The sequence below is a fragment of the Colobus angolensis genome, unplaced genomic scaffold (genome assembly GCF_000951035.1).
Source record: "Colobus angolensis palliatus isolate OR3802 unplaced genomic scaffold, Cang.pa_1.0 Scaffold85, whole genome shotgun sequence".
Lineage (NCBI taxonomy): Eukaryota > Metazoa > Chordata > Mammalia > Primates > Cercopithecidae > Colobus > Colobus angolensis.
In genome coordinates, this window is record NW_012122376.1 from 5,840,691 (window position 1) to 5,863,731 (window position 23,041).

The following is a 23,041-nucleotide window of genomic DNA, read 5'->3' on the forward strand; positions in this document are numbered from 1 at the left end:
GTCCACCGCGCTCGCTGCCACAAACGCTGCAGACCCGACGGAGTGGAGGCACAAAAGGCCCTGGCGTCCCCTCGGGAAAGAACGAGGTCAGAAGTCAGTCTTACACGCCGCATAGAGCGACGAGACCACACCTACCTGACCACAGACGTTCCACACCAGCTCAGCAACGGCAGTCCCCGCCGCCTGCTGTTTCTCCACAGTCAACGTCAAAAACACCCTAGTGCCGGCGCACAGTGCACCGCGCCTGCGCATAGTCTCCAGCGAGAGAGAGAGGGTCTGCCAGTGAACAGGCTCCGCTCTGGACCGCTTCCCCGCACACTTTGAACTCCGCGCCTGAGTCCACCAGGCACATGCGCATGCGTGGCTCTGATACCTACTCTCCCCACCAAAGCCAGAAGTGGCCGGTACTTGAAGCGGAGTGAGCCGGAAGTCGCTTTGCCGCCCACTTTCACGTTGTACCGGCGGAAATTCAAGCACTGGAAGAGAGGTTCCGGGGCTGGGCCGGCGTGACTGAAGGCGGCAGAATGGAGACACGGACCGAGGACCGGGGCCTCACCCGCCGCCCCACGCTGGCCTCTTCTTGGGATGTTGCAGGCGGAGCCCTGACCCACAACCTCCTTCTCACCCGGGCCGGTCTCGGCCCCGGTGACTTCGACTGGGAGGAGCTGCTGGCGCCGCCTGCTCCAGGGTGCGCCGAGCCGACGTGGACGGGGTCGCTACGCTCGGCAACTGCCGCGCTCCTCTGGGAGCTGTGAGGGGAGGCGAGAGGGTCTGAGCCCGGGATCCGGGAGAGCAGTTGGTGCCGGGTCTTTAGTGGGGGAGGGGAGCTGCGAGGTGGTCCGGGGTGGGTCCGGCCGGGAAGGGGCCGAGGCTCCCGGGCGTGAGCGGGGGAAGGTGACCCGGACTCGGAATTTCATAAACGTCCCGGACAGGCGTGGCAGCTCCTCAGGGCTGCTGTCAAAGTCAGTCCACCCACCTACCCTCAAACAAGCCACCTGCTCTCCATCAAAACAAGCTGTGTAAAAAAGTCTAGCTATAGATGACCGTCGTCGACTTAATTTCGAAAAAGATGCAGTTTTGTCTTTTATTGTGCTCCTACTCCTGTGTACACAGTAGGTGTCCAGTTATTTATGTAATTATCAGAGAGTCAGTTGCAGGGGATTGAGTACAATGTTGACGATTAAGGAAAAAATGAGAGGGAAAGCCCTGATGTGTGACACCTCCATTTCCGTATGAATTCTGTGTTGAGCGCTTGTTGGATGCTTGGGAAGGTGCTTGGACCTCAAGGGCGAGTGGAAGTGAGTTAGAAGAAAGAAGCCCCTGCCCGGCGCGGTGGCTCACGCCTGTAATCCCAGCACTTTGGGAGGCCGAGGCGGGCGGATCACGAGGTCAGGAGATCGAGACCATCTTGGCTAACACGGTGAAACTCCGTCTCTACTAAAAATACAAAAAAATTAGCCGGGCGTGGTGGTGGGCGCCTGTAGTCCCAGCTACTTGGGAGGCTGAGGCAGGAGAATGGCGTGAAGCCGGGAGAGGGAGCTTGCAGGGAGCAGAGATCGCGCCACTGCACTCCAGCCTGGGCGAGAGAGAGAGACTCCGTCTCAAAAAAAAAAAAAGGAAGAAGAAAGCAACCTCATGACCTAACAAGTGGGTTATGAGTCTTGTTGAGAGAAGTATACTGTGTGATGTTTTCACCAATTTTCCTCTCAGCCAGGATCTGGTGATTTTGAAGAGAAACCTGAACAACCAAGATGAAAACCCCTGCTTCCTTTACCTGAGGTGTGGCCCTGATGGAGATGAAGAAATCGCTTCTATTGGCATTTTAAGTTCAGCAAGAAATATGGAAGTGTACTTAGGAGAGGAGTACTGTGGAACCAGTAGGGGCAAGAATGTTTGTACTGTCCTGGATGACAGGTGTGTGGCTTGTACACGGGAAAGTGTTCTTCTGAATTAGTGTTTTGATTTTTCTCACTTTTTGCGATAATTATTGATTCTCTGACATTGATGCCATATGTTATGGGAGAGAAGATAAAAATGTGCCAGTAGGCATAGGAGTTTAGAACTTTAGAGATCTGTGGCCGGGTGCGGTGGCTCAAGCCTGTAATCCCAGCACTTTGGGAGGCCGAGACGGGCGGATCACGAGGTCAGGAGATCGAGACCATCCTGGCTAACATGGTGAAACACCGTCTCTACTAAAAAAAAAAAATACAAAAAATTAGCCGGGCGAGGTGGCGGGCGCCTGTAGTCCCAGCTACTCGGGAGGCTGAGGCAGGAGAATGGCGGGAACCCGGGAGGCAGAGCTTGTAGTGAGCCGAGATCGCGCCACTGAACTCCAGCCTGGGCGACAGAGCGAGACTCCGTCTCAAAAAAAAAAAAAAAGAACTTTAGAGATCTTAAAGACAGTGTAGATCAGCCTGGTTATTTTTTAAATGTTGAAGTTTAGAACTAACAGTGGAGGTGAATTGGTAGGAGGTCATAGCTAGTTAGTGGAAGAGTTTTGTTAGAATGAAATTTTGAGAGGTGTGTCTCTTTCCTTAAACTCAAAGCAGTCTGTCTTCCAAAAGTTAACTTGGTAGTCTGGAACTTTGAACACATTTTCTTCTTGGAAGCCCATTAGAAATGGTGGAAGGATCTAAGACTGTGCTGCATAAACCTATTTATTAACCTGTAACGCAACTTGTGATTTCTTATGAAGATTTTTCCCCAATCTGTCTTTAACCCAAAATATGACTGTTTTGTATCCTGCATGTTGGAAACAATTGCTGTGTTCATTGAGCTTTAAAATACGGTCTGGCTACGTGGTTGTACCTATGTTATACAATGTAATTTTCTCATTGAGCCTAGTAAGTGGTAGATGTAGTCACAGGCAGTGTGCTTCAGTAATGGATCCCAACTCTTCATGCCTCACCAGGAAAACTGAATCTTAGGATTTAAATATTGTTCTGGAAACATTTATTTGTAAGTGTAAATATTAAAAGTGACAACATATGTAAGTAAAAAAAATTAATTCTTTTTATATTTTTAGTGAACATGAAAAGGTTATTTTGTACAAAAAATATCTACAATTGGAGTCCTCCACACATGCCTGTAAAATAAAGGTAAGTTGTCAGTTGTTAACTAATTTGACAACAAAGTTGTTTTTGTACTCTGTGTATGCTTGTTTTCTTTTGGATTAGTAATACAATTAGTCCAACTTGCTTGCTTGTTTTTATTTTTTCTTTTCAAGACAGTATCTTGCTCTGTTGCCCAGGCTGGAGTGCAGCAGGACAATCATGGCTCACTGCAACCTCATCTCCCGGCTCAAGCTAACTTCCCACCTCAGCCTCCTGAGTAGCTGGGACTACAGGCATGCACCACGATGCCTGGTGTTTTTTAATTTTTAGTAGAGATGAGGCTCAGAAATACTTAGTAAACATGTAAAAAGAAATTATTTTTCTAAAAAATTGTCAGCCCTTTTTAACATTGTATTAAAAAAAAATTTTTTTTTTAAATTTTTCACCCGGTGACCAGGGAGTAGACTTTTTCTCTTAATATTTAACTATGAGCCACGTGCAGTGGTACATTTTTGTAATCCCAGTTACTCAGGAGGCTGAGGTGGGAGGATTGCTCAAGCCCAGGAGTTCAAGACCAACCTGGGCAACAGAGTGAAACCCCATCTCACTAAAAAAATAATAAAAATAGAATTTGACCATTTATTAACTTTGGGTAATGTATTGTTAATATAGTAGTGCTGTGTATTTTGAAGTGTTGGGAAATTGAGCAAAAAACATTTTTAAAAACTCTGTATAAACTCTGGCGGCAAAAACCCATAAGCAGTTTTGGCCCCATTTATAAAAGAACGAAATTAGAGAAGTTTCAAGCAAGAGAACCAATAAGTTACAAGGATTGGACTGTTGTCTTCAGCATGAAAATATTGTTAAGGTAACTGTTAGTTGTGTCTTCAGAGTCTAGGGATAAGGTAATGAGTTGGAAGTCCTCAGCCCTGAGTGTTAATTCAGTTCTGTCGCTGACTAGTGAATTAGTCTTGGGCAAATTTTGGACCTATCTCAGGGGTAAAATTAGCTGAAGAAAGTTCTTGGATTTTTTTTATCTCTAAAATTCTGTACTTATTACTTATAGAATATTGACACTTATTTTTACAATAAGAAAAAATAAGTGATTTTCACAGGCAGATAGCAAACTCACAGAGCTGATTATCCCAAGATGTTGTTTTGGATAGTATATATTAAAGAGCTTCTAAAACCATTTGAATAAAGTGATGTATTCATTCAACAAAGATTTGAGTGCCTCTTAATGTCAGGTACTATACCAGTCATTTAGGAATTAGCAATAAGTAAATAAACTGAAATGTCTGCCCTTATGTTGCTTGTGTTCTAGTGGGTGAGACAGACAAGGAGACTCAATGAGTAAAATAAGTATTATATTTAATGCTGAAAAAGGCTATGGGGTTAAGAAGAGAAAGGGGAATTATAGAGAGGTTGAGAGGTAGGAGGTTAATAGGGTGTTTCCTTAAAATGTTGAAGACAGTCACGTCTTTGGTTCAACACTCAAGAGTTCTTGGATCATGAGTCTGTATTGACCTATGTCCTTGTTTGATATATGAACCTGTGTGTGTCTCTGAAGGTGAATGTTTTTTTTTTTTTAACTGTTCTATGAAAGTACATGGGAATGCAAAGGGTTATTTCAGGGAAGCTCTAGGATTGATAGGCAAGCTTGTTCTGACGCAAGGTTTTTGAGCACTTACAAGTTTTTGAGCACTTAGTGGTCGCTACTGGAAATTTTAACATATAATCCTCACAACAACTATGTGAAATCATTGCTACTGTCTTCTCTCATTTTAATCCTGACTCAGATTTAGCATTTGCCCAGGGTCACACAGGTTGTAAGTACCAGAGTCATAATTTAAACTCAGGTTTGTCTGATTCTAAAGCCCGTTCCCTTTCAGTTTTGCTACTCTGTTGTCTGTACCACACATGAAATGTCTCTTGTTTCAGAAATATAGACAGAATAAAATGTTGGATAAACTACAGGGATAGAAGCCAGAGGAGCTAGGTTTCAAGCTGGTCCTTTACTAATTGAGTGTCCTTTAACAAGTTAGAAAATCACCCTTGAAGTCGTCATTTCTATGTGTAATCCAGCAAGCTATGTTACATCGTTCTGATATTCTCTTATAGTTCTGAATTTGAAAGGATTGAATTTTACTTACTATTTCAGTAAACATTTTGCATGGGCATCTGGCCAGCCTTATTTTTTGTTAAGTAGCAAGTTGTGGTATGTTAAGGTCTCAGATTGGTAGGTGTATAGTAGTTCTCCTTTATCTGCAGTTTTACTTTCCCTGGTTTCCATTACCCACAGTCAGCCAAGGTCCAAACATATTAAATGGAAAATTTCAGAAATAAACAATTCATAAGTTTTAAATTGTGCTTCTTTCAGAGTAGTATGATGGAATATCCTGCCATCCTGCTCAGTCCTGTCTGGAACATGAATCATCCTTTTGTCTAGTGTATCCCTACTGTATATGTTACTGCCCATTAGCCACTTACAGCCAAATGTATCATCAGAAGGTCAGTAGTAGCCTAGTGCTGTATTACAATGCCTATGTCATTCACCTCACTTCATCCCATTACGTAGGCATTTTATCATATCACATCATTACAGGAAGGGTAATGAGATGAAGTGAGGTGAATGACATAGGCATTGTAATATAGCACTAGGCTACTATTGACCTTCTGATGATACATTTGGCTATAAGTGGCTAATGGGCAGTAACATATACATAACTTTTATTATATTGTCAAAATTCTGTTTTATTATTAAATGCTTACTATACCTAATTTATAAATTAAACTTTATCATAGGTATGTATGTATAGGAAAAAATATAGAGGTTGGTACTATATGCAGTTTCAGGGAGCCACTGGATGTCTTAGAACATATTCTCCACAGATAAAGAGGGACTATTGTAGTTTATTTTTAGTTCTTTAAATAGGTAAACATTTATTTAACCACCTCATTTGTTATTGTACATGAAGTCTTAATTTTTGAAAGGACTCTTTTATTTAAATAGTTCATCTGAGCCTTATGATGAATTGGAATTTTTCCTGACTATTGCTGTTCTAGAGAAAAGTTTAAAATATACTTGAAGTTAGTTTTTAGATTCTTGAATGCTTCAGTCTTGTTCAGGTGATACCAAGAAGTGACCTTAAATGATGATTGTTTTTAATATCATTATTTTCTGGAACTTTTGTTTTATAATAGTTGCTCTCCTTTGGCGAAAGGCAGTGTGTGTTCATCAGTAAAGTTGTGGTACACATGACATCAGTTTTGGCAAATTCTTCAACAAGCTTTCCTGCTCTAGGATCAAGGATAGACCTTGACAAGGTCCAAACCATAATGGAATCCATGGGGTCAAAGTTATCTCCTGGAGCTCAGCAGTTGATGGATATGGTTAGATTTCAGCAGCGGGTAAGTAGAAATGGATTTCTTTCCAGATACCATTGACAATTTCAAAACGATTGCTTTTAGTAAAGAAATGTAGTGACTTAAAATTTTCCTTTTATACTGATTTAACTGTTATCTTTTAGTTTTATAGAAGTTAACATTTTTATAGATATGCCCTTCTACGAAGTGTTTTGACTACACATTTTCATACTTTTTATGAATTCATTCATTCATTCAGCAAGTTTTTTTTCTTGCAGTGAACAAGGCCCTGGTTTGAGCAATTTTGAGTGTGCAAAGATGATCAGTTAGTCTGTAGTCTTTAAGAATTTTTACATTCTGGAGCATGTAAGTGGGGAATGATGAAAACACTAAGGAAAGGCTCACTAAAGGAAGTGGTATTTTATCTAGCCCTTTAAAATGAAGGGTGGGATTAAGCAAGTAAATTAGGAAGAAGGCCATTTCAGACAAAAAATAAGGTGAATACAATCTTCAATGCTAGAAGAAATTGATATAGCTGAGAAATGAATAGTAGTTCATTTCTCTGAAGCAAAACAGTAATAGGGGAAGTTTAAAGTAGATTTCAGCTAGATCATAAAGAGCTTTGGATCCTACTTTAAATTTGTAGATGTTTTTGACTTATGTTTCAAGAAATGTTAAGCCACTGTCATGTGTAAGGTGAATCTGAAGAAAGTGAGACTGCAAGGAGAAGATGAGCTACATATTATTCCCCTCATCCAGATAAGAGTGAATGAGGTCTAAGATTGAACATAGTAACATAATGCTGGATTGTGAGATGCTAAAATGATGGAGCCATTGGGACTTGACAGCTAACTTAATATTGGTATTATGATAGAAAAAACAAGTTAAACATGAAATCGAGGCTCTGAAGATGGTGATGCTAATAATATAAATGCAGCCCAAAGGAGGAGGATGCTTGGAGGAAAAAGGAATTTAATTTTGGGAACATTGAGTTTTAGCTGTGAATAAGACATTGCCTGAAAGTATGTTGCAAACATCTGGAAACAGAGGATTAGGAGAAATGGAATAAACCTTCAGTGACTGGAAGGGAAGTTTAGGGGTGTTCCCACAGTAGCTAACAGGTACTGTAGTGAAGGGAGGGACTAAAGCAAGGAAGAAAGACCGTTGGAGAGTAGCTGCATTTGTAAAGATACAGGAAGAGGAGAAAGGTAACCAGAAACGTAGAAGGCAGCAGTGTGATAGAGTAGCAAGAGAAAGGATTTGATGTTAGGGAAAGTGACTTCAAGCTCTTGTCCTGCCTCTTCTTAGTTCTGCATCCTATGGCAAGTTGATTCATATTTTTTTTCAATATGAATTCCTCATATACAAAATCTAAATGGTAACACCGTAAGGATCACAGAATTGATGTGAAAATTTTAAATAATGCAAGAACTCCTTGTAGATTTTGTGTGGTTCACAAATATTAATGTAGTCCCAGTATTATAATATGGGCTGAGTTAAGAGAACCAGGGGAGCTGAAGATGATGGAAACCACAGAAAGAAGAATTTCAAAAAAGATGGAAATGTGTACTTTTCTTCCTCCCACACCATGTTCTCACCTGGATACCTCAGGAGAATCCTAACTGGCCCTCCTGCCCTGCTACAATCCATTCTCCACAATGTACCGAGAATGACCTAAAAAGTGTAATTGGATCTCATCCTTCTCCTCTGCAAAGCCCCCTGACTGCTTGCCTCCCTTTGTACTTAGAATTAATCCTGATTCCTTACCTTGATCTCTAAAATGTAGGCCCTGCTCGCCTTCTCAACCTCATCTCCTGCCATGTTTCCTTGGGCAGCTTGCTCCAGACATTGTGATGTTTGTATTCCATAAATATCTAAATATGTTCCCACCTCCAGACCTTTGCACTCGTAACTGTTCTCTGTGGCCAGAACCCCCTCTCTGTGATACTTCTGTATCTGCATTTTTCTTATTCAGATCTCATTTTAATGTTACATCCTTAATGACAACTTTCTTAGCCAACCAGTGTAAAGTAGCATGTACCTCCAAATCCTTATCAGTTTCATCAGTGCCCTTTTGACCACTTTGTTGTTGTTTTTGTATTGGTTGCATGTTTATCTCCCTAAAAGATAAGCTTCATGCAAACAAGACTTATCTGTCTTGTTTATGACTCCAAGTATATATACATAGTCATGGGTCACTTCACAGTGGGGATATGTTCTGAGAACATAGGTGATTAGGGGATTTCACAGTTGTGAAACCATCATGTACTTGCAGAATCCTAGATCATATAGCCTACTATCTACCTAGGTTACAAACCTGTATAGCATGTTACTTTACAGAATACTCTAGGCAGTTATAATGGTAAGGATTTGTGTATCTAAACATAGAAAAGGTACAGTAAAAATATAGTATACAAGATGAAACATGGCACGCCTGTGTAGGGCACTTACCATGAACTAATCTTGTAGGACTAGAAGTTACTCTAGGTAAGTCAGTGACTGAATATGAAGGCCTAGAACATTACTGTACACTGCTGTAGACTTTATAAACACTGTACATTTAGGCTATGCTAAATTTTTTAAAGCATTTTTTATTTTTCAATAATAAATTAACCTTAGCTTATTGTAATTTTTTTTTTTTTTTTTTGGAGACAGTCTTCTTCTGTCGCCCAGGCTGGAATGCAGTGGCATGATCTTGGCTCACAGCAACCTCTGCCTCCTGGGTTCAAGTGATTCTCCTCCCTCAGCCTCCCTAGCAGCTGGATTGCAGGCACATGCCGCCACACCGAACTAATTTTTTATTTTTAGTAGAGATGGTGTTTTGCCATGTTGGCCAGGCTGGTCTTGAACTCCAGGTTCTCAGGTGATCCACCCGCCTCAGCCTCCCAAAGTGCTGGGTGGGATTACAGGCATGAGCCACCATGCCCAGCCTATTGTAACTTTTTAACTTTGTAGACTTAAATTTTAAAAAACTTTTTGACTCTTTTGTAGTAACACTTAGCTTAAAACACAAACTCGTTATATAGCTGTAAAAATATATTTGGTTTCTTTATATCCTTTTTCTATTAAGCTTTTTTTGTTTTTTGTTTTTTTTAATTTTTAAACTTTTTTGCTTAAAACAAAGACACAAACATTCACATTAGCCTAGGCCTACAGAGGGTCAGGATCATAAGTATCACTGTCTTTCACCTCCATATCTTGCCCCACTGGAAGATCTTCAGGGACAGTAGTACCCATGGAGCTGTCATATTGTATAATAACAATGTCTTCTTCTGGAAGACCTCCCAGAGGACCTGCCTGAGGTAGTTTTACAGTTAACTTTTAAAATATATAAGCAGAAGGAATATACTTTAAGAGTAAAAATATGGTATCGTAAGTACATAAACCAGCAACATAGTCATTGATTATTATTATTATTACTGTGTAGTATATGGTGTACATAATTGTACATGCTATGCTTTTTTTTTTTTTTTGAGACAGAGTCTCGCTCTGTTGCCCAGGCTGGACTGCAGTGGCACAATCTCGGCTCACTGCAAGTTCCACCTCCCAGGTTTATGCCATTCTCCTGCCTCAGCCTCCTGAATAGCTGAAACTACAGGCGCCCGCCACCTCGCCCGGCTCGTTTTTTTGTATTTTTTTTTAGTAGAGATGGGGTTTCACCGTGTTAGCCAGGATGGTCTTGATGTCCTGACCTCATGATCCACCCGTCTCAGCCTCACAAAGCATGCTATGCTTTTATATGACTGGCAGTGCAGTAGGTTGGTTTACATCAACATTGCCACCAACATGTGAGTAATGTGTTACTGTGATGCCACTTGGCGATTGGAATTTTTTAGCTCCATTATAATCTTATGGGACCACTGTCATATGTGGGTCCATTGTTGACCAAAACTTTGTAATGTGACACGTACATATATATATGTGTGTGCGTGTGTGTATGTGTGTATATATGTGTATATATACATGTATGTATGTGTGTATATGTGCACACACCTATTGAATTGATCAACTGTTTCTTGGAGGTCCTCAGGGAGTGAGTTTGAATAGTGACGAGACATAAACCAAGTCGTGAGGGATTAGCTGGTAACTGGGTATTTAGGTGGTAACTGGGTATTTAGGTGGTAACTGGGTATTTAGGTGGTAACTGGGTATTTAGCTGGTAACTGGGTATTTAGGTGGTAACTGGGTATTTAGGTAGTAACTGGGTATTTGGGATGTGGAGTTACTAAGTGCACACGGGTTTTTTTTTTTCAAGTTTAGAGATAAAGAGGAAATTAAAAGTACTTGTGTAAAGGAATATTGAAGATAAATAAAGACTTTGACAAGCTTGTGAGATTTGTGCTTTATTAAGAATTTATTTAGGGCAATGTGTTTTTTCAAGTACAGTCCGTCATTGAACACCTGTGTCAGAATCCTTTGGAAGGTCTTCAAAATGCAGATTCCTGACCCTCACTACTCATTCCCAGAGGGTGGGGTCCAGGAATCAGTGTTTTAAACAGTCATGTCTAAGTGAGTTTTATGTACATTGTAGTTTGATAATAACTGTTTTAATGGAAGATTTTAAAAAGGAAGCAATTGTTTGTGAACAAATTTTGGAAACAATTGGAGAATATTAGTTTACTGTGTTTTTTCTCTATTTTAAAATCTTGACTTTAGGAAAAAATGAAACTAGATATATTTTTATTTTGGCCATGTCTTTAAATTTTTATAGTTTTATTTATAAGTAATTTTTCTTCACCATGAATTTTAACCAACACGGGCACCTGAGAATTCTTCATTTCCTATGGTGGCATGTAGACATACCTGAATTTCTTGATATTTAATCCAAAGAGAAAAGATCGTCTAAAGAGCTCTCATCTCAGAAAATATGACCTTTTTAAAATTGTGGTAAGAATACTTAATGTGAGATCTACCCTCTTAACAAATTTTTAAGTGTACAATATGGTGTTGTTAACTATAGACCCTGTTGTACAGAAGGTCTGTAAAACAGATTCATCTTGTAAAGCTGTAACTTTATACTCATTGAATAGCAATTCCTCGTTTCTCCTTCCCCCCATCTCCTAGCAACCACCATTCTACTCTCTCTTTCTGAATTTAATTATTTTAGATACATCACGTTAGTGGAATCATCCATTGTTTATTCTTCTGTGCCTGGCTAATTTCACTTAGCATGTCTTCCAGATTGATCATATTGTCACATGACAAAATAGCCTTCTTCTCAAAGGCTGAATGGTATTTCATTGTATGACACTCATTCAATGATATTTCATTTTCTTTATCAATACGTCAGTCAGTGAACATTTAGGTTGTTTCTGTATCTTGGCGGTTGTGAGTACTGCTGCAGTGAACATGGGAGTGCAGATAATCTTTTTTGAGATCCCAATTTCAGTTCTTTTGGATATACGCCCAGAAGTGGGATTGTTAGATCATATAGTAGTTCTATTTTTAATTTTTTGAGGAGCCTCCATACTGTTTTTCATCACTACTGTACTATTTTACATTCTTAACCAATGACTAATTTTCATAATCAGTGAATTTTTATAAACAGAATATTATATGTCAGAAAGGAAAAATTTACATAGCAAATACCTTTACATGTAGATTTTTCTGTTTAAATGTTCTGCCTCCTTAATGTTCACCCGTAATTTTGATATTGACTGTAGTGTAAATATTACTTTTAATGTAGTTTTCCACTGTACAGTTTGTTTTGAAATGTCATAGAGAAATAAATGGACTTTCCTGTTATAACTGAATAACTTCCTTTGAGCTTATGGGGAGTTGTCCAATGTTAACATTTTGTAATTTTACTTACTTCATCTTATTCCAGGAATATTTAAATATTCAGGTTTATTCAAAACTTGCATTTTATAAAACAAGATAAACTTAAACAATAGGTTAACATTTCTCTATAAAGAGCACTTTTCCAAAGTGCAGTTTGGTAAAAAGTTAGATGGGGACATGACATTACAAATCTTCCCCCAGCTTCCCTGGCCCTTATTATTCTCCTTTCTGCGTTATTTTTCTCTAAAGTATTTATCACCATCTCCATTTCATGATACATTTTTTCTTTCTTTTCTTTTCTTTATTTTTTTCTCTTCTTTCTTCCTTCTTCACTTCCTTTCTCTTTCTCTTACTTTCTCTCTTTCTTTTCTTTCATTTCCCCTTTTTCCTTCTTTTCTTTTGTAGTTTGTGTCTCCTTGCTCCCCTGTCATACAGGCTCTGTGAGGTCAGGGATTTTAATTTATTTTGTTCACTGCTTTATTTCCAGTGCTTGAAACAACACCTAGCACAGAGTAGATTCCTGGTAAATATCTGTTGAATAAATGAATGTTGTTCTGGCTTAGTTTAGTAATAACTTTTTAGAATATCTGTAAGTATATGAACTGAGTTTCTTCAGCTAATTTACATATTGCTTTTTCAGTCTATTCCACCAGCTGTTGAACAGCAATAAGTGTGGGATGATATCCCCTGATAAGAATCTGTAGTAGACTTTTATGTTTTGAACTTAGAGTAGAGCCATATGCCTTAACACTTAGGCTAGAGGTATTTTCTTTTATCTAATGGAAAAATTAAAGAGCATAAAAGGGAGATATTGTAATCATCCCTTCAAGGTAAGCCAGAATCTTCTCAGGAAATAATACTACATAAGCAGTTGAATTGAGGCTGCAAAACAACTCTCATTATTCTGGGAATTCTTAAAGCAAACCCAGCCAGAAGTAGCTAATTTCAGTCATTGAAAATGTCACAAATGTATCCATAGAGCATCTAACTTTAAATAGCGTAACTATCTGTGTAGTTTCCAGGAAAAATTCATTGCAAAAGATTCTACTGGATAAAAGTGAGTGACTTACCATATTTTGACAGTTGGGAATGATATAATTGAATTTTAAGAAACTTATCAGTTCTTGTGACTCAGTTGAGAGTAGTACATTTTATTATCATAAAGAGACATTTGTAGTGGAAACATTAGTGTCAGTGCAGTTTGACTATTCATGCTAGTATTTATTTAATATTTTGGGAAAAACTACAATGAAGTAATTGAAAGTCATGACTGTGGAGTCAAGTGGCCTGCATTCATGTCCCAATTCTGCCACTTACTGGCTGATTACCTTGGCTACGTACCTTTAGCCTTGGTCTCCTCAGCTTAATATTGGGATAGTAGTAGTGGCCTACTTTATAAGGATGTTTGAGGATCAAATGAAACAATACACAGTGCCCAACTCATAGTAATTACTCCAAAAGTTAGCTGTCAGTATTGTTAATATTAACATTTACTTGTTTACTTTGTTTAGAATTGTATTCCCATTGGAGAGCAGCTTCAGTTGGTGTTGGGCAATTCTGGATACAAGCATATGATTGGACTACAATCCTCATCTACCTTAGGAGCCTTAGACAAGTCATCCTCCACACCTTTTCCTTTTAGAACTGGATTGACATCTGGGAATGTGACTGAAAACTTACAAACTTACATTGATAAAAGTACACAACTACCTGGTGGAGAGAATTCTACCAAGCTTGATGAGTGTAAAATTGTGCCTCAAAACCATTCCCTTCTTGAAAATGATCTTAAAAATGCAACGTCCTCTTTCTTACCAAAGAAAGCAAGTGACAACTCAAATATACCTAACTCTGAGTTGCTGCCTTTTCTCCAGAATTTATGTAGTCAAGTTAATCATCTCCGTGTGGGAAATAAGACCGAGTGTCAGGAAAACATCACCAAGCATGGCGAACGCATTCTTGGTGTTGGGTAAGTATTATTTTAAGACATATGAAGTTTTGATTTGGTAGGTGGAAAAATCAGATAAAAGGAAACAGATTTGTCTCAATGAGTACTCCTAAAATGCGTTTCCAGAGAAAATTTTAGCAAGTTTTACATTTTACCATTAATCCACTTAAAGGGGATAACTAATGGGTTACTTTGAAAGAAATCCCTATAACTGGAGGTTTTGCACACTTCTCAGGCATTTTGTGGAAGGGTCACAAGTATTAGTTCACAGTTGGAATAGAAAAGTGATTTGCATGAATGGAAAGGAGCTGTGGGAATCATAATCTTTATGTTGTTTTTATATATTTGTACTATTTTGTGCCTGGGTATGTTAAGCATGTCATTGTGACATTTTCCTTGAAGATTATGTTTGGTCTAGGCAAATACCTGAATTATTAAAAAACTATATTAGGATAATAATAATTTGTAGTTTACAGGCTATTATCCCCAGTCTCTTAATCCCTTATTTTGGCAGTACATATCTGATTAAGAGGTAGCTAAGTATTTAGTGTGTTCCTAATTGCTTAATATATAGTGTGTCAAAATGGTGTTCTAGACTAGAATTCAGGACTCTAGATGTGGTTTTGGCTTAAACATGTTGCCACACTGTTTAGTATTCTTTAGCATAAGAGATTTTATTTGAAATTGAGGCAGTTGGATTATTTTGTAACTAAACACCACCAACAACCAGCAGGATTGAGTTGATATTTATAGAGAACTCTATGAACAATAGGAGAATATACACTTTTTTCAAGCATCTATGGAAGATTTGCAAAGATAGATTATATCTTGAGTCACAAAGCAAATGTGACCAAATTCAAGAGGATTGAAATAATACAATGTATGCTTTCTGACCATAAATGAATCTTACTAGAAATCAATAAAAGACAACAAAATTTCCAGATTTTGGGGAATTACACAGTATTCTTAAATTTATGGTTCAAGAAAAAGTTTTGACAGAAATTAAACGTATTACACAGAAATGAATGAAAATACAACACATCAAAATTTGTGGGATGCAGTTAAAGAAGTGTTGATAAGGATATTTATAGCACTAAATGATTACCTTAGAAAAGAGGATTGTTCTCAAATCAGTAGCATAAAACTACAATTCAACCAAAATAAAATAATCTGAATAGTCCAATGACCATTAAATTGAATTTACAATTTTAAAGCCAAGCAAACTGAACTAAAAGCAAGCAGAAAGAAGGAAATAATAAAGAACAGAAATCAATGTAACTGAAAACAAGCAAACAAAGTCAGTGAAGCCAGAAGCCAGTTCTTTGAAAATTTCAGTAAAATTGATAAACTTCTAACAAGACTATCAACAGATAAAAAGAGAGAAGATGCAATCATCAGTATCCGGAATGTAATGAGATGTCACTACAGATTCTAAGGCCATTAAAAGATAACAAGGGAGGGAATATTACAAACAAATTTATGCTCATAAATTTGACAACTTAGGAGAAATGGATTAATTTCCCCAAAACTACAAACTACCAACCAAACTCAGCCAACATGAAATAAGTAATAGAATAGTCCTATAACCACTAAAAATATTTAATTAATGATTGGAAAGCTCATGAAAAAGAAATATCCAGGCCCAGATGGCTATACTGGAAGTTTCCACTGAACATTTAAAGAACATCAATTTTGCATGCTTTCAAAAACTAGAAGAGGAGGGAAGACGTTCCAGTTCATTCTGTGAAGTCAGTATTAGCCTGACACCAAACTAGAATGCCCCCCAAAATTAAAATACACAAAAATACATGTAAATATATGTAAATCTATAAAAAGTACTTATACAGTGTATGAAAAAATTTATAAAGCTAACAAAATATATACAGGATATGTGAACTGAAAAGTATAAAATACGAAGGAAAGAAAAGCCCTAAAAACTGGAGAGACATACCATATTCATGGATTTCAAGATACAACATAGTAAAAACGTCAATTCTCTCCTAGCTGATATATAAATTTAATGCAATTCCTATGAAAACTTGAGCATGATTTTTTATGAATGAGATGATTCTAAAATTTAGAAATGGGAAATTTTTTTAAATGGAAAGATAAAGGAACTGTAAAAATTTTTGAAAAAGTGTAAGAGAAATCACTACTTGATTTCAAGACATATAGCCACAGTATTCAAGACTGTTATTGTCAGAGGGATAGACTTATAGATGGATAGCACAGAAATAAACACCAACTGATGTTTGACAATGCAAAAATAATTCAATAGAGGTAAAATTGTCTTTTTAACGTGTGCTGGAGCAGTTGGATATCCACAGGCAAAAGATGAATTGTGGCTTAAACCTTATACTTTATGCAAAAATTAACACAAAATTACTTATAGACTAAAATGTAAAATATAAAACTATAAAGCTTTTCTATGGGAGAAACTCTAGGGACCTAGGACTAGTAAATGAGTTATCAAATATGACATCAAAAGCATGATCCATAAAATAAAAAACTGATACATTGAGCCCCATCAAAATGTAAAACTTTTGTCTGTGAAAGACCCTGTTAAGGAAATTGAAATACAAACTGTGAGAAATTCTTTGCAAAGTACAAATCCAGCAAATGACCTGTATCTGAAGTACGTAAAGAACTCTCAAAACTGTATGTTAAAAGAAAATAAATACAAATAAAACCTAATAATCCAATTCAACCATGGGCAAACTAATAGTCATTTCAACAGACAGGATATACAAGTAGCAAATAAGCACATGGAAAGTTGATCAACACTGATTTCCTGACTATTAGGGAAATGCGTATTAAAACCACAAGGTATCACTACATATTTGGATGACTAAATTTTAAAAATGGTAACAATACCAAATGCTGACAAAGATGTGTGGGAACTGGATCTCTCATACATTGTTGGTAGGAATAAAAATGGTACAGTCACTCTAAAAATTATTTTGGCAGTATCTTAAAAACTAAACATACAGTTACCATACAACCCAGCAGTTATACTCCTGGACATCCCAGAGAAATGAAAGTTCAGGTCTACACAGAAACTTGTACACAGTTGTTAGTAGATGCTTTCTTTGTAATATTCCAAAAGTCCCAACTAAAATGTCTTAGCAATAGGTGAATGGTTAAACTGTAGTACATCCATATCATGCAATGCTGATGAGCGGTAAAAAACAACTTGGACATCTCTCAAAGGCATTTTGCTGAGTGACAAGAGAATCACAAAAGGTCACATACTGTATGATCTCACTTATATAGCATTTTCAAAATAATAAAATTGTGGTGATGAACAACATGTTGATGGTTACCAGGTAGGTATTAGGGAAAGAAGACTTTAGGGAAGTAGATATGACAAAAGAGGGGTAGCAGGAAGGAGACCATTGTAGTTCAAGAATGGTTCTGCCTTTTGATTATGGTGGTGGTTAAATAAACGTGTACATGTGATAAAATGGCATAGAACACTACACACACATACTAATATCAATTTCCTGGTTTTGATATTGGATTATAGGTAGATAAGATGTAACCATTGGGAGGATTGGATAAAGGGCATTGAGAAACTAATATCTTTGCCACTTCCTGTGAATCCATAATTATTTCAAAATAAAAGAGTTTCCTAAAAACTCTCTTTGGTGTATTCTAGAGTAGTAGTTCTCAGACTTTTGTTCTTTACACTCTTAAAAATAATTGAGGACTCCAATAAACTTATGTAGGCTACATAAAAATATTTGTTTAAAAATAACAATAAACCCACTGTGTATTAACATAAATAACAGTCTTTATGAAAAAAAAGACAGATTTTAAAATTTTATTGAGAATAGTGTTATTTTAAATGTACGTGAATCTATACGTAATAGCTTTTGACTGCCTTATATTTATTGAATTATACATGTATAGTCAAATATAACTAGTAAGAGCACAGTAGGAATACTGAGAACAGAGTGTATTAATCTCTGAAAGTCTGTAAAATCTTCTGTGCTAAATGACACTCCCACCAGCGCCATGATGGTTGACAATCGCCATAACAATGACCAGAAGAAGCCATGAAAGGACAAAAAGGAAGGCGGCACTCTGGTTTTAGGAAGTTCACTGCCTAAATCCCAAAATTGGATACTTAAGACTTGGAGCCTTTAATTCAGATTACCAGTTTATGTTTTGTATTGCTTATCTGAGATAATGAATAAGATGTGATATTTGGCATGTGTAAAATTAGTTCACTCTGGGGCTGTTAATATTATTTGTTTCATTATATCATTATAGCATATATTTATACACTAAATCTCTACTACTTTGTGAAATTTTAGGAAAGAGAAGAATACACAACTACAGATTCTGTTAGTCATCAGAGCAATAACATAGATTTTGTAGCCTCTTTCATGAGTATGAGGATGAAAAAGTCAAATAATATCTTAGTATAAACCTACTTGTGACCTCAGTGAATTCCTAAAAGAATCATGGAGACCCCAAGGTTCTGTGGACCACATTCTGAGAGTTCCTGTTCTTGTTTTGAGACGGAGTCTTGTTTTATCACCCAGACTGGAGTGCAATGCCGCAATCTTGGCTCACTGTAGCCTCTGTCTCCTGGGTTCAAGCGATCCTCCCAGGTAGCTGGGACTACAGGCGCCCACCACCATACCCAGCTAATTTTTGTAGTTTTAGTAAGGGACAGAGTTTACCTTGTTGGCCAGGCTGGTCTCGAACTCCTGACCTCAAGTGATCCACTCACTTCGGCCTCCCAAAGTGCTGGGATTACAGGCGTGAGTCACCGTGCCTGCCCTGAAACTTACTGTTCTAATGTTCATGGTGAACGTTAGAAATTGATGTTCTTTTTATTTATTTTATTAGTTTGCCCATTCTAGTTAAATTCTCAAGTGTTTTTATATCAGGTTAAAAAATAACCTTCCAGTAGTTTAATAAGGTCGTTTGTATGAAGGAAGAAAAACTTTATAGAGTTGCTTGGGGAAGTATTAGAAAATACACGTGTTAACTTTAGAAGAAAATTGGGCAAGATCAGTTTTGATTGGAGCTCAAAATCAAAAAGACCCTTTCTAAAGACTTGCTCTTTGGGGGTTCCTTTTCACTTTTATATTTCTGTTCAATTGTATACTAAAAAAGAATTAATAATGTGTTGGGCATTTAGGGCTGTGGTTGCCTGTTGTGGATGTATATTAGAACCTAGAAATGCATTGTAAGAAGACAGAGCACAGCTGTGGAGACAATTCTCAGCAATTTATATTGGCTGCTCGTTTTATAAGCTTGGTTGTTTTTGTTGTAATATTAGGGAAAATTTACATATTTTTTAAAATGTATTTTTAGAATGGAAGAGCAACCTGTTTGCTCCTACTTGGAAAAGATTCTTTCTAAAAATATGGAACTGATGGAAAAGAAACTTATGGATTACATTGACCAGCGAATATATAAACTCCAGGAGCACATTGATGATAAGATTGCTTTGTTAATGGATTTGCTGCAAAATCCCAACTCCCCGCCCACTGGGATACCTCTGAGACATTATGACTCTGGAGAAAGACTTTCAAATGGAGAAAGATAAGCTCTCAATGTAAACAGTGTACTGAAGATATTTATTACATATTTATTACAAAGCCAAAACCCAAAAATATTTATAAAAAGCAAGTATTTAATGTCCTTTGAGGGATCATTGTCTTACACAAAGTGACCTCAGTTTTCATTTTTACTACACTTGTTATTTTAAATCCAGTACTGTACATCGAGTTAATATGATACAGTCAAATTATTTTTGCTCACGATATTTTTCAGTCTTACAGGAATGTATGTGTACTTGTGTTGAGAGTTCAAAATGCTTGAGGATTTCTAATACAGTTTATTAGTTTGTATTGTATATGTGTTTAAGTATAATTTTTATTTATACAAATATTTTACAGTCTTAGAAGTATGAAAAATAATGCTTAGAGTATTTGAATTTTTTCTTTTTCTGATTGTCTTGGAAAATTGGATACTTAAGACTTGGAGCCTTTAATTCAGATTACCGGTTTATGTTTTGTATTGCTTATCTGAGATAATGAATAAGATGTGATAATTTGGCATGTGTAAAATCAGTTCACTCTGGGGCTGTTAATATTATTTGTTTCATTACAGAGTAGCTGTAGGTAGGAAAGTAAATATCAGAACCAGCCTAGTCCTTGTTATGATTAGTACTTTGGATTTGATGTTTCCTGTAAAACAGATGTAGTCATCTTGTTTGACCTCAGTAATTCCAGACAGTATAAGAAAACCTCTCCTTTTGAGCTGATACGGGTTTTCTCCCCAGAATCCTTTTCTGGCATGTTTATTGTATGAAATACTGAGGCTCTCCATTTAAGGATGAACACATATGAGTCAAGGGATTGCAATTCTCTCTGATAGGCTTAGGTTTCAGATCTTATAACTATTGTATATGCATTGAAGTGTGATATATTTGCATATAAAAATAAATGCACCTGCTCTGGGAACTACTTGTCTTTAGTTAGTAGAACTGTTTTATTCTCAACTAATCTTTACTTCAAATGTCTTATTTTTTAGAAAATGGGCATCTCATACTCATTTAATGTTTTGGCAAATTTCTTCTTTAAAAGTGTTACCTGATGTAATTCCTGCATGACATAACTGAATTTTTACCCTGCCCTAATAACTCTGCTTATCTTTAAGAAACAGGGTGCCTGTGTTGAAAAGTTCCCTTTGTAACCAGACCAGAGGAGACTGGTTACAACCGCGATAGCTGACCAAATGACTTTTAAAAGACCTCAGCCTTTTTATAATCTTATTTCTGTGCTAAATGACACTCCCACCAGCGCCATGACTGTTGACAGTCGCCATGACAATGACCAGAAGAAGCCATGAAAGGACAAAAAGGAAGGCAGCACTCTGGTTTTAGGAAGTTCACTGCCCATTTCTGAAAAATCCATAAATATTCCTCCCTTTGCTTTAATGTGAAACACCTTTATTAGAGAAATTATATTTTAACCCCCTCACTCCTCATTAGTTGAAAAGTTGATTTGTGAACCATGCTCCTGCTTCTCAATTCTGTGGCAATTGAATAAAACCTGCACTGTTTGTCACTCTTTTTTGGTTTCATGTATCGGCTTTGTGACACCCAACAGGGAAAGACCCCATCTTTTGGAGGACCAGCTTTGTTGGTAACAAAAGGAGGGCTAATTTTTATGCTGTTTGTTCATTTTTGTCATACTACAAAGGTGATACAGTATATGAAACAAACTGTGACCATAGGAATGTCAGGATTTGCATATCCCTTTTGCTAGTCCTTGAAGGGCCGTTATTTATGGGATGTTCATAACATATATAAGATAGTATCTCCATTCTCATTGAGAAGTCTGTCTCAAGTTTGAATCTGTTAGTTGATAGTCCTGCATCCTGTGGTAGTTGTAGTCTGTTCATTGATTCACCAAGTGCCTCACTATGATGTAGTAGCAATTACTGTATTCCAAGCAAGGATGATGAATGAAGTTAGAGGCAGACAGTTGAAAGGCCAATTCTGAATTCCTTCTGCATGCATTTGATGATGAAGTAATTGGGAAGCAAGATAACAATAATTTTAAAGAGTAATATTTGGCAATTTGAAATTTGATAAATTTGTGATTTCTCTACATACTCTTATGCATTTGTTATTTGGAACAATGCCAGCATAACATAGAGGAACTGTTATTTGAATTAGCTTAGTGTTTATGTTAAAAGTCAAAAACAAAATATCCCTGAAAGTATTTCTTTTTTTTTTCTTTTTCTGAGAAGTCACCCAGGCTGGAGTGCAGTGGTGCGATCTCGTCTCACTTCAACATTCGCCTCCTGGGTTCAAGCAATTCAACTACCTCAACCTCCTGAGTGGCTGGGATTACAGGCACACACCACCATACCTGGCTAGTTTTTGTATTTTTAGTAGAGACGGGGTCTCACCCTATTGGTCAATCTGGTCTTGAACTCCTGACCTCAAATGATCCACCCACCTCAGCCTCAAAAAGTTCTGGGATTACAGGTGTGAACCACCACACCCAGCCCCTAGAAGTATTTCTATTTCAAATGGCTGATTTAGTTTGGCTTCCCAGTGTGAGGTAGAAAACTTCTGAAATTATTATAGTCTGTCTGGGCATGGTGGCTCACACTTTGGGAGGCTGAGACAGGGAGTTTGAGTCCAGCCTGAGTAAACATAGTGAGGCCCTGTCTCTACAGAAAAAGAGTGTTACAGTTAAGGAGCCATGCAGGGTCATTTATTAAGGGTCAGTATTTTTCACAGTTGCCAAAACATTTGATTAACAGGGAAATTAGTTTCCTTCCTTGAAACTGAAAAACAGTATTTTACTAGGATGTTTACATATTGACATTCACAAATGTTCAACTGTTTTCAAACTTACAGATGCATTATGCAAGTCTTTGCAGTGAATGTGTTTATAGAATTTAATACATTTAATTTCTTGATTTCAGACTTAAAAAGCCATTTTAGGTTCACAGCAAAATTGAGAGAGTGTCCCGTCCTGCAGGACAGTCGAACGGACCCTGGAAGGGGGAGTGGGAATGGAGGAGACAAGAAAACACGAGAAATGGAGACAAGACAAATAGCCTGATCAAGTCTCGTTTAATGGTGGCAGTGCAATGCCTTATATAGGCTGGCAGGGGAAGAGGTTGGGCCAGGGCATTGACGGGGGGGCTGTGTTTTCTCAAATTACAATTGCGCATGCGCCGTTAATTGGTATTTTTCCCGGGCACGGAATTGCGCCTGCGCTGTAGGCTGCATATCTTCCTGGGCGCGAAAAAGGTTGGCGCACGCGGGAAAAGTTGTTAATGAAGAACCCGGAAATACGCCATCTTGTCTCTGATGATACGGAGCTTAAGCAACAGAAGCCACGGCAATTTC

General features: G+C 37.6%; 1 protein-coding gene across 1 annotated transcript; it reads left to right on the top strand.

The window, feature by feature from the left end:
• The first annotated feature begins 301 nt into the window (after positions 1 to 301).
• On the top strand, positions 302 to 21,239 carry LOC105503350 (chromosome unknown open reading frame, human C10orf88). The gene is made up of 6 exons (XM_011930224.1): positions 302 to 688; positions 1,711 to 1,914; positions 3,026 to 3,098; positions 6,258 to 6,464; positions 13,712 to 14,166; positions 19,477 to 21,239. The coding sequence occupies exons 1-6, from the start codon at positions 525 to 527 to the stop codon at positions 19,709 to 19,711; spliced, it is 1,338 nt and encodes a 445-aa protein (XP_011785614.1). The 5' UTR covers positions 302 to 524; the 3' UTR covers positions 19,712 to 21,239.
• The last annotated feature ends 1,802 nt before the right edge of the window (positions 21,240 to 23,041 follow it).